The 13,267-nt window shown below is 34.8% G+C and overlaps 1 protein-coding gene across 1 annotated transcript; it reads right to left on the reverse strand.

The window, feature by feature from the left end:
* Window positions 1-1,641: 1,641 nt before the first annotated feature.
* On the reverse strand, window positions 1,642-2,616 carry LOC140431670 (uncharacterized). Its single transcript, XM_072519560.1, has one exon. It carries the CDS (start codon window positions 2,485-2,487, stop codon window positions 1,732-1,734), a length of 756 nt encoding a protein of 251 aa, XP_072375661.1. The 5' UTR covers window positions 2,488-2,616; the 3' UTR covers window positions 1,642-1,731.
* Between the last annotated feature and the right edge of the window lie 10,651 nt (window positions 2,617-13,267).

Here is a 13,267-nt window from a genome sequence, read left to right on the forward strand (position 1 = left end):
ATCAAAATTATCCGAAAGGTCATAATTGTAATAAATCCGACGAAAGTGGCCTTTCACGAATTTTAAGCATTTGATTTTGAGCTACTTTACTGGTTTTACGGTTTGGTCAATATTTCTGTTATAATAACTTTTTCTGCAATATCCGTACAGTCATAAAAATCTTTATACTTCACTTGTTTAACGATATCTTCCGGTTTTGACACATTTATGCCTTTTGGGGTTTTACGGGTTTTTCTTGATCTAGCATGGCGGAAAATGTTCATCCAATCATGTAAGGAGTGCACAGGAATATTTTTCTTTGCACATTCTATTGCAGAATGCATCGAATCTACCTCCATGTGTGTGTGTCCCGTTTCCAAGAACTTTTGCTCTATAATTTTAACATTACCCAACACTTCCACTGCCCACCGAAAGTATCCGAGAACAGTGTGATATGGGATATATTACTGTTAATGTTGTTCTTTAGATAGTCGAAGATGCAACTTCCTACTTGTGAAATTGCTTTCTGTCCATTCATCTCTGTCCAAACGTAACAGTACGCATTATTAGTTTTGCTTCATAAAAACCTAAATTATACACAGATATTTTGCGAGTGTAGTATAACTGGCTTACATGTCCACATGCGATTTGTAATACTGCTTGCAGGTCGAAAGTCAGTGAAATAAAATTATTTTCGTTGTTTGCTCTTTCTTTATCCTTTGCTTTTATATTTTGACATGATTTCTTTCTGTCTATATGATCGATATATTTTTGTTTATATTGTTCTTTATCACATTATTTTGCATTGTCATATACAGAACGATTGAACACTGGTCTTTTTTTGGCTTAAAAAAAGACAAGTTGTACTCTCTGCAAAATATTCTTTTTTTTTTCACTTTTTTTCCTTGTATAGGGCTAGATATAAGCTATACATTTTTGCGATATTTAGATTTCTATCTAAATACTGACGTTTCGTGTCCTTTCTTCTATAATGATTTAACTTGTTGAATTGATTCCGGACTGGTTTTAATAATAGGCGTATGTTTTCCGCGTTTATCATCTTTTTATGATAATGTTCCTATATAATCTTTATTAAGGCTCCCCCAAACCAACGCGAATTATTCGCAGCGGATTCGTGACGGAAAGTTCGCAGTCGAATTCCTGACGGAATTCGTAAAGAACTTCATATTGAAGCGAATATATTCGCGTCATACTCGTATGTGTCTAGTATTGAGAAGAGTTGGTGACAACGAAAAAACAAAGAATACTACTCAGTGATCTCAATTCTTCACAAAAATGTATACATCATCAGATGAAGAAGAAGCTATTGTAATGTTAGCAATGGAGGACGACAATTCAAGGTAAAATTATTATCTATAGTTATCCTAAAACAACAATATGGACTATATTATGAATTTAATCTTAGGAAAAGAAGAAAATGGGTTCATGATATCAATCTAGAAAGACTGAAATGTGGGGAATATCACACGCTGATGCCTCAATTACGAAAAGACGATAAAAGATGCTACATTTATTTTAGAATGACAATAGATTGTTTCGATGAACTGTTACACCTTGTAGAAAATGATATTAGAAAATCAGACACGAATTACCGAGAAGCTATTTCTCCCGAAGAACGGTTGGCCATAACATTAAGGTAAGAAAATGAAAAATAAAACTGCAGACATTATTTATATCATTAATTTACTACAGTAAAAGAGAATAAGGATCAAAATAACTCTAAAATATACTTTATGTATTGTAAGGGTCAAAGGAATTGACATAGTTGGAAACTGATGGATTATGAGAAGCTGCTTGGTTGCAACTCTGCGCCAAGTTGTGTAGTGTAACATAATTATTTTCACAATTCACTTCATAGAACCCAGAAGTATTCGATTGTTTAGGTAATGCAGTGTCATTTGGTGAAGGTAGGGATACAACCGAAATACTTCCGACGGAAGAGGGGTTTTGATAGGTGTCTGTACTTTCAGCTCTAGATTGATGGCTATTCAAAGAACTTTCCTCCAATTGAAGCAACTCCTGCTCCATGATAACTTGCGCAATCTTCATTTTTGTTTCAATTTGCCTTCTAGGAGAGAAAGATTTTACCGTAGAAGCATGAGCCAAAAACAGTTGATCGGTAGCATCATGCACTACTCTCTTTTTGCTCTCAAAATAACTGATCATATCTTTCACAGATGTGGATGGCTCAGAATTGCGTTTTCTGTTTGTTCTGCCTGTAGAAGGAGTTTCATTTGAAAGAGTAACCCTAGGAGCTTCATTTCGAGTAGGTTTCGATGAGGAGGGTTGAATCTTATTCTGGGAATCATCTGTCTGAGTTGTTAGTAGATTTTTACTACACGTTGGTTTCTGTACTGCGGAATTTTCATCCGTTAATATATTTTCGGGTGATTCTATATTTGGGAATGCTTCAGATTCTTGTGTATCAACATCTGTGACATTGGATGCAGTCTTAGCAAAATTTAGGAACGGTTTGAACGATTCCATATGATCTGCCCATATCCATTTTTTTTTTATCGCTTGCCGCTTGTCCAGTTCTAGTTTTATTAGTTCTTATGTACTTAGCGTACGTATCGCGCAGATTCCTCCATTTTTTTTTTAATCTCATCCCCTGAAACAAAATACTCTTTTTTAGGTATCTGGCTACCGGAGATACATTTTATATAGTTTTAGAGTCGGGTTTTCGACTGTAAGTGCCATAGTTGTAGAAGTTTGTGAAGATTTATGTAGAAATTTGCAACATATTTACTTGCCCGAACCAACTACAGAAATATGGAAAAAATCTGAAGAAGGTTTTAGAAATACCTGGCGATTCCCAAATTGTATTGGTAGCATCGATGGCAAGCATGTTACTATCAAGTGTCCAGACAAAACAGGATCTAATTATTGGTGTTATTTGAATAAGTTTTCTACAGTATTAATGGCTATTGTTGGCCCAGATTATAGATTCATTTCAGTTGATATTGGCGGTTTTGGTAAAAACAGCGACGGTGGAATATTCGAAGCTTCCAACATGGGAAGAAGATTTGAAAAAAATCAGATGGGTGTACCTGAGCCGAAAAATCTCCCAGGCCAGAATGGGCCCATGGAACTTTCCCCCCATGTCTTAATTGGAGACGAAGCCTTTGCACTAAAATCATACTTGTTGAGGCCCTTTCCATACAGTCAAAGCAGAACAGATATTTTCAAGGAAAATTATAATGTCAGGCTCTGTAAAGCGAGAAGAGTAGTAGAAAACGCTTTCGGAATATTGGCACAAAAATGGCGTATATTCTACAGACCAATGGAAACAAAAATTGATACTAGTATTCTCATTGTGAAAACTGCATGTATTTTGCATAATTTTCTAAGGACAAAAAAATGTGATGATGATTCATAGAACTTTTAGATCCACCAGAGCCTGAACTTGGAGCATTTCAAAATTTGGACAATGACCCAAGGAGAGCTGCAAGACTGGCATTTTCTGTTCGAGAAAAATTTGCCACGTATTTTAATTCAGGACTATGAATAGATTGTTCACGATGAAAATAATGGACTCTTCTTGCAGTAAATATAGTATTGTTTAGGCCTCTGCTTTTCTTTAGTCTTAGATGTAGAAAAATAAACCAATACAAATCGTAAAACTACTCACCATTTTCGCCTATTTCTTCTCCTATTCTAGTCCAAATCTTGTCCTTTTTCCTTACATTTTTATAATCTTCATGAGAAAGGTCATAGAGAATAGGATACTTTCGAACCACAGTGGAAACAATTCAATGCGAATCGTATGCGGTACGGAATTCCGCAGGTAATGCGAATTTTCCGCGTTGGTTTGGGGAGCCTTTATTCACAGCATGCGTAACTATATCCATTGATGTACTTAAAGTTTTGCAGAAAAGAATTCTGCATACTCGAATTTTGTCATTGCCATTTTCAAAGAAATAATGTTTTGCATTAGTTCTTTCTTTATGTTGTGTTTTCTTGACTAGTATGCCCTATCTGATAACATTAAATATAACTGTTCTGCCATATAGCATTTTTCACTATTTCTTGCTAATTGAAAGTGTAATTTAAGTGCATCCTATTGGTCTATAATTTTAACTACTGCATTATATCTAGACAACCACCTTGTGCCAGCCAATTTGTCAAGTTTAAGGGGATTTTTATCTGAAAATGTCTGAAATATTTCCCGATAAGCTATTTGTCTTTTGGTACTGTTGGAGAACCAGTTGTGGCATTCTTTTATTATGAAGTCTATGTGAGAGGGTAATGTCTTGAATACTTGTTCTGTTATTAAATGTAAAGAGTGACATACATTTGACAACAACAAGCTCGTTATGTATTGATCTTAAATTAGAAGATAAAGAATTATGTAAGCCTACCATAAAATTTGCCCCATCTACTCCAATCCCAGTTAAATTATTTATATTTAATTGATTTACCACCGCAGTTGATAGTGTATTAGCATCACCACTTTGTATTTCAATGAGTCTGTAAAATGTTGTTAAAATTTTTTTGTTGTTTGCTGAAATATTTAATCATGATGCATAAAATTTTTGTTGTATCAACTGCGGTGCTTTCGTCAATTATCAGAGAGTATTTACTGCTACCTACATCTGATATTAAATCATTGAGTAAGCATGGTGATAGTACATTAAACACTGAAGCGCTACATTTGGTTCTGTGCAATTATACATCCGTCGACACTTGGGAAGAATGATTAAATTTTTTATCAAAATTTCCAAGTGATCGACGCGACGGTGGATAAAGATGAATGTTCACAAATAAACGCTGAAATTTTTAATTCTACTAGCTTCCTCCTTGTGGTGATATTTTTTCTTGTAACAAAATCAGTAATCTTTTTGCTTGGTCCGGCCAACTGACGTTTTGTTGCTTCCTGATGTTTATTTGATTTCATGTGCAGTAATAGGTCTTTTTTATGTACAGCCAAACTAGTGTTGCACATTTTGCAGAAAGCCTTGGTAGCATCTGAAGGCTCTGCAGAAATCTGACCTAGTCGTAAAAAAATTATTGTCAGATTTTAGGGTTTTTTTCCTACTTTTTAGACTAGTTGCATGTTTGTGTAAGGAATTATTTTTGTCAAAATAAATATTTTTAAATAAAACTGTATTTTTTTTTGTAAACTGTATTACCCTCCAAGTAATTGAATTTTAAAAATTTGTTAAATTTGTGGTACTGGGGCATGTATAAATACATCGTTCCAGCAGAGATGAATGTTAGCACTTATGTTTAAATAATTCACATAGAATGGTTAATGATTTAATATATTTTTTATAAAATTTATATGTAATCATTGGTAGTTAGTAGATAGAAATATTTTTTTTAGAATTAATGAACAATTTTTAATAAAATTAACCCTTAAACGGGCAGAGAAACAAATAGAACTCTAGAAATAAATTACAACGCATATATCTTATACATTTATTTAAAAACACAAGAAAACAACATTTTTTTTGTTTACATAAACACAAAAAAAACCTACGAGTTGTATCTCACAAGATACAATGCCCATTAAATTATTTCTTATGATAGAGTTTGAAACAATTTCTAGACTTTTTTCCTGACACCAGACATAAATGAGTTTTACATTTTTCGCAATAAACTGTAGTTTGTCCATCTGTACACAATTTACATCTACCTGTATCTACTAAACTTTGAAAGTGACCTATGTTGTCAAATCGAACTTCATCTGTTGGCTACTGGATATTTAATTTTTTTTTTGGTTGTTGCTCTGCACTTGAACACCGAGATTTTCATGTTTCATGTCTTTTTCCTTAATGCTTCCATATAGCAATCGACGATATAGCAACCAAGCATTGTTCACTGCTATATCTATGAGTTGGCTGAATATGCAAAGATACCACCTTCTCGATTTGAATGGTGTTTTATATAGTGATATAGATCAGCATATCAGATAGATCAACACCACCCATATGTTTATTATATCGTCGGCTTAAGATGCAAATGGCCTAACTCCAAAAATTTAAATTATTCAGGAGATGCAAAAACTTGTCAGAATTAGAAAATATAATAAAACAAGGTAAGTTTCCAAAATATTTTATTTTGTTTAATGCTACAACATAGAAAATACTTGCTCTTGTCAAAAATAGGCTTTATTCTTGAAAAATTGGGAGTTAGGTAATATGCGTTCCCTGAGCATGGGTTGACATCAGGAGATAGGCAATAATCTAATTAATTGTGCAACTTAAGTATAAAAAAAATTTAAAGACGGCAACACAAGACAAAAGACAAAAAGAAAGAGGCATTTTACAAATGTGGTAAGTTATCATAAAAAAAATGAAAGTCCTTAGGAATTGACGATTTAAGGTCCATTAAGTGTTGAAATTTTTCCGATTTAATTGGTATTGGAGTCGGATACATTAACGGCAATTCTTCTAAATTCCAGATTTTTTTATCTTTTTTCGTGATTCTGTAAGGCAAAGGCATCCATTCTTCTGTATGCCTGATTTTAAAGAGAATTCCGTCTTCATTATACTGAAGTGCTCTAATGTTTGTTACAGTAGGATCACCTGACGATCTACCAGGACGGATGGAACTAATGTATTGAACTTCTTGAAAGTTTTTGAAATATGTATGATCCAAGTACTCCACCACGTAGGGTTTCGGATTTATACGAGCAGTTTGACAAATATTGACATAGTCTGCTGGGACATTTATGACTCGGTTTTTTAGTTTTCGCTCGATTGTGGAGTGCATTGAATCGCACTCCATTTGCGTATGCCCTTTTTCTAAAAATTTTTGCTCAATTGTAATCCCATGCTTTTGTGCAAAGTTGAAAAGTGCATTGTCAAGAATTGCATTTCTGTTTTGTCCAGTGCAACCATCACTGTACAAAATGACTTTACTAGTAGAGTTTTTTTGGGGTATAATATTAGTCTCTAAAAACTTGTAAATGATGGTAGCAAATGTGTTGGCAGTTAGTCCAGCATGACCCTCATGCCAGAGGAAACAATATCCATCCAAGGATTTAATGTCCATAATTGTAAAATTATGGACTATTAATTTTGTTTTATAATATAGAGCGCTGACATTAGATTTTGGACTCAGTAGAACTGATTGCAAATCCATTGAAAAAACTTTTACATCTTCTTTTGTTTTGTCAACCTCTTTTTCCTTTCGTGCCTCCTCCTTTTTCTTCTGATGTTCTTGATAGGTAGCTTCGTCAATATTACCAGTCTTGTAACCCACACACGTATCACATTCGTCCTTTTTAGGTGAAAAAAGTGCTAAATTAAAATCGTCGAAACTGTTATTAAATGCTGCAATAGATAGCGGTTGTGGATCGTTTTTTGTACACCAGTCATTCTTATAAAACCGGTATAATTCCATTTTTGTTTGCCAAGATCTTTCAAGGTATAATTTCTTTGTGCTCTTTCGACAATAATGTGACTCTAGTTTTGGAAGAACTGTAAAGAAATTGCACAAATTTTCTTTTTGTTTGTCGATTTTCGCTTTTCTAGGAATAACTATTTGGGAGGAATTATTATCACGCGTATCATTAAGGTCATCATCTACCAAATCATTTGCAGTGTGTTGTGATTTATTTTTTTCAATCAACCAATGTGCAACAGTTCTTGGTGCAACTGAAAGAGTATTGCAAAACATTGTTTTGCACACTCTTATCTTGGATGTTGTTTGAAGAAAATATATATATAGGAAAATTCCCTTCTTGACTCGTTCTCTTTTTTTCGATCCCTAGCTCTTGAAGTACTTTTCTTTTCAACCATCGTCCTTAGAAACAATTGTTTTTCGTTCCACAAAAAATTCCAAAATCTTGTAAAAATTTCTGTTCTTTGATCTTCTGTTATCTCATTGCACTTCATTACTGATTTCCCATTATTCATTACTGATTTACCACTGCATTTGCATCTCGGTCCTATAGCTTTTGCTTTTTTTTAATATCATAATTCCATTTTTCTTCTTGCTTTTGTTTTCCAAAATATTCCTTTCCTTCTTGTCTCAAAATCTTATTTTTATTTTTCTTCCATTCCTTTTGATCTACATGACGTCTTTTTCTGCGTGTCCGTGAAGGGGTTTGCATTGGAGTGTTATTTTGTAGCTCTTCTAGTACTTCATTTTCATTTTCACTTGAACTTGTTTCATTTTCACTGGGTTCATAAGATTTATCTGAACGACTAGAAGAAGCTTCAATAACTTCTTCTTCCAAAATGGAGGTTGGCACTTCTTCACCATGAATTGATTCTGGAACGAAATTCTGACGATCTTCTGGTTCCATGTTGATTTCATCTTCAGGAAAATTTGAGGAGATAAAATTCAGGTTAGCAACTTTTTCTTCAGCTAGGGTGAGTAAATCATCATCAGTAATTAAATTGTCGTCAGCTAATAAGTGGTGATTAGATGCTGAGGAGCTTGCTAGATTAGTACTATCAGTTAAGAGTGTAGATAAATCCTTATCTTGATCAAAAGTATCACAAAATGTTAACAAATCTCTTGTTACATCGCTTTCGGCATCGCTTTGTCTGTTGGGCTTTTCCTGGATGTTTTGCTTAGCCAATAAAAGCATTTTCATCGCACGGGATTGCGGATTCATTCTGAAATATACAGCGTTAATTAGAAAGTATACTTTTATGTACCTAGCTAAGCAAAAATTCAGAATGTTATTATAGGGAAAAAAATATTAAAGGTAGGTACCTATGTGGTTTATCATCGAAACTATAATGGCCTATCTCCTATCCAAACTAAGTAAATATAAAATGAAAATTGCCTAACTCCAACACGATATTTTAACATCAGATTTACCCAAGAACGCCCAAAAATTAAATACTAAATTTATATTCTCTAGATAATTTGAACGTCAAAGGTAATTAAAGCATTAAAAAATTATTGATACTTACCTCAGATATTGTTTTATGCATATAAAATTAAGAACAACAACGTTTCACCTGTTATTACCATTACACACTGGGAGTTAGGCCAACTGCGTATTGTTGAAAATCAAGCCGGAGATAGGCGAGTTTCGACTGGTATTTTGTCGCGGCATTTTTGACATTTCGGTTGTTAGGCGTATTTAAGTCGACGCGGTTAATTTTTATGAACCCAACCAACCTAAAATGTTAATTTGAGCTAAAAGTGGAGTTAGGCCATTTGCATCTTAAGCCGACGATATTGCTTCACTACTTGAGGACACTGCACATCAACTTTTTGTTTTTGTTCCTTACTATATCGTTTCACTTGAATTACGGGGCTGTGGGAAATGTATGAGCTAGCTAAAGTGACACATTTAGTATCGGCCCACTTGACTACTGCTATACCGTTTGTGTTGTCAACTTTGTAATCGAAACTTCCTCTGCCTTTTTTGAGGAGCGCTTTGTCTGTTTCAAGCGTACAATTTCGTAGTCGGTTACTGCGAATAGTGCCAAGACTCAACAACTGTTTCTCTTTCTTTAGGTATTCTATGAGCTCCAAAGAGCAGAAAAATTTGTCAAAATAAACCACAGATTCGTTCGGATTTACAATTGTTCTACATAAATACATATATAACTACTTGAGCCCCGAGCGCCAACGATTCTTCATAACTTGAAAATGGTATATTTTTGAAAGTGCTCGAACCTGTGTACACTAAAAAGTTGTAAACAATACCTGACACTCCTGCGCGAACAAACATTTTCAGTTCCCATTTTTTAGGCTTTTTGGGCATATATTGACGTAAGTTACCTGCTTTACTTCCCTTATACGCTATCATCATTTCATCAACAGAAAACAGTGTCTCTTGTTTCAAAGACAAACATTGTTGACGTACTTTTTCTAGTATGGGCCGAATTTTGAACAATCTGTCGCCGTTTGCATCCATGTTATTATCTTGGAAGTGTATGAATCGTCTAAGCTTGTTGAATCCCTTCACTGGCATTACTACAGCGATTGTTTCATGTCGAGTTTCAAGACTCCAATAATCTTCAAAAGCAGGCATTTGTACCACACCCATTAGCATCTCCATGCCCACAAAAGCTTTTAGTTCCAATGGAGTCGTGTTGATAGATACCCCTGTTGATAATGTGGAGTATACATTAGTTTCATTTGATATAGGTAAACAAATCGTCATCAAAAAATGCTGAAAATATGTTAGAGGTGTATACTCGTCATCGGGTGCATAGAAAGATGGTTCTGTTGGAAATTTAATGTGTTGAAAATCAGTTTGCTCCCACTTGTACTGTTCTGATCTCTTTTTCGCAGTTTTGGATCGTGAAGGTAGCGGCTGGTCGTCTTGATTCTGTATCACTGAATGAAGCAACTGGAAGCTTATTTGATTTAGAGGAAGGATCTTCATAGTCTGGATCAAAATCATCAGCATTATCACCATAAATCTCTTTTTCGTCTGATGACTCTCCTATATCAGATATATACGGATCATCAGGAGGAAGTACTGCAATAACCTTCTTACGTGAACCGTAGAAAGAAGTGGTTGGTATCTGGAAATTATACAGAAAGAACAATAATTAATTCACATTTGTGGTTTAGAGTATATAAACAATTATTTATCCGCATTCCAACACATCTTATCATAATTTGATTCACCTAGGTACACTTTTTGAATATCATATGGTTGAACAAAATAAAGTTTGCCAATATGTAAAAAGAAAATTGAATGATCAATGTATACTACGGGATACATACAAAAAACAGGTGATATTTTACCATTTGAAAATAAAATTATCGCTTCAAAATAAATCCTTTATATTCGCATTACTATGTACTAACATAAGTTGAAATAACAAAACACAAATTTATAATAAAAACAAAAATATGATTTTTTTTTACTTACTTCATCAATAGACTGTGCTTCCGCCATTTCACTAACAACTGACTCGATTTTACTTGAATACAAACTGGTTTCTCTCGCGCTACCTGCTTTTATTCGTAAAGAGTGAATGTATCTTCCAGTACGCATTGCTCTCTATGCGCTTAGCCGCACATATTTTCCATTATAAATTTTATATATTATTGTATCTCTGGGTATACAATGGCCGTTTAAGGGTTAATAAAAACTTTTGTTTTAAACACTGCAGATATACATGCAATACTAAGGTCTCAGCTACATACCTTTCAGCTCTGGATCAGATTCCCAGGCGGATCTATATTTTCGGGGATGAGATTTTCCTTTTTGACATCGTGAATTTGAAGAAATTTAACTTAAAAACACAAAAAAACTATCGCACTTTATAAAACAAAGAACTGTTTGAACTATCAATTCACTAAGGCTTGAATGCTTGGCTGGAATAATTTCATTTTTTTCAATTTGTGCCTTATATATGTAATTCTATGTGAAATCCCAGTAAATACAAATGTGAAATACCTACCTACTCAAATTTGAGTGAAGCATCTACTTTAAACTTTAAAGACCGATTCTCATTAGACGTTCAAGGCACCGGCAAGGCACATGCTCGGCACGGGCAAGGTTTTCGGAGTCAATTCCCACTGCGAAAGGCTTGCCGTGGGATAGTTGATAGTGGTTTTGTGTAGTGAACAATGTTCACAACTTCCACGTTTTAATAAAAATTGCTCTAATATTAGACGAAGAAGAAACAGAAAATGGATACAAATATTGCAGAAACAGAAAAATACGTTTTTGGGTGCATAAAATGCTAAAGAAACGCAATGAAGAAGGAGTGGCTATCAGAGTGGAGCCATATCCTCTTTTAGTTTGGAGGCCGGGCGATGCCCGGTTGGGTGGCTTCGTTCATCACTTAACCAACCCCCGTCATCCGAAAACCGGCCCTCTCCTGCTGGTCTGTTCCTCCCCGTTCCGATCCGGAGAGTAACAAACCAGCAGCGTATGGCTCTTTATGGCCCGATCTTTGGCCAGTAAAATCGTTCGAGCCGACCGTCCCCCCCTGCAGTAAAAACCAATGCCACACGGTATCGTGGGCTTGGAAAATTAGCCAACAGCCAATAAGGGCTGCTAAAAATAAAGTTTAAAAATAGTAATAATAAGATATATGTAGATAAAAGGACGACACAGACATAAAGGACGTAACAACATTCAAGAAGTCATATAAGTAAAACCCTAACTAGACGAACGTAGGGCCCACGATAGGAAGAAGCCGATATGTGATATTCGAAACGTAGATTTCATAAGTTATTCATGTTAGGACCTCATGAAATAACTATGAATATGGATGCCACCCATAATTGCCTTTGTGATAAGATTGCGGACGTCAAACCTTGAAAGGTTAAAAATTCTCAGGACACGAGAATTTGACTGACACCAAGTTCCGCGAGCGCCGATGATTAGAGGTGCCATGCAAATTTGCTTCCCTGGATATCGGGTCTGCATGGTCTGAAGAAATCGAGGCTCTGTGTACAGTGCTGTTTTATTCGCAGCAGCTGTACTTAGGGGTTCAGGCCCCTCCCAGCTGACGGCAACGTCCACGACAATTACCTGCTCATTCAGATGTGCGACAAGGTCAGGAATTTTAAGAGTCCCATCTGCGCATCTGATACGCGGCTCAACCTCGCAAGTCCACCCTTTCTTTTCAACTGCCTTTCGCAAACACGTAACGAGCTGGTCATGTCTCTTTATGCGATGCCAGTGTGATGCGGGGCATTTTTGAAGTAGGGTAGACTGGGGCTAGTTGTGCCACTTTGGACAAAATAATTTTTAACATTTTTTTCGTAATTTTTAGGGCTGTTAGATTACTTTAATGAGGTACTATTTTTAATTGGGAATCATTATTTGGGAACATCAGCAATTTTTAAGCAATACCTTACAGTATGTAAATAGTTTTACAAAATGCACATATTGTCACAATTTGCCCCAATATGGGGTAAGTTGTGACGAACTTGGGGCAGGTTGTGACAGTAAATATTTTTAAATATAATAAACTTTAGTTGGAGAATAATAACAAAGTTTCCATAATAAATTTATTTTATAGTTAAGTATAGATACATAAATGTTTGATAAATGTTTATGTAAGAAACAAATGTGTAGAAAAACATCTAGTGAATTTAAAGTAAAATAAAAAACTTAATCGCTATCGTCAATTTGTGCTGATTCTACTTGTAGTTCTGAAGAGTGGCAGTTTATACAAACATAATAAAGGTCATCTTTTGTGCACTTTACATGAGCCCACCTCTTGCATTCCATACATTGCACCCAGTCTTCTCCTAACCTAGACTTTTTATATCTTTTAAGACGATTAACTTTTAGACGATCAGAGAAATTTTTTTAAATATTACTGAATTTAACAACTTATTGATGCATATTGAGGGACCTCTTCAAAAACAAAAT

The sequence above is a fragment of the Diabrotica undecimpunctata genome, unplaced genomic scaffold, assembly GCF_040954645.1.
Source record: "Diabrotica undecimpunctata isolate CICGRU unplaced genomic scaffold, icDiaUnde3 ctg00001676.1, whole genome shotgun sequence".
NCBI lineage: Eukaryota > Metazoa > Arthropoda > Insecta > Coleoptera > Chrysomelidae > Diabrotica > Diabrotica undecimpunctata.

Excerpts from the sequence above, each read along its gene's own strand:
- LOC140431670 (XM_072519560.1), bottom strand. The coding sequence starts at position 2,487 with ATGGAATCGTTCAAACCGTTCCTAAATTTTGCTAAGACTGCATCCAAT.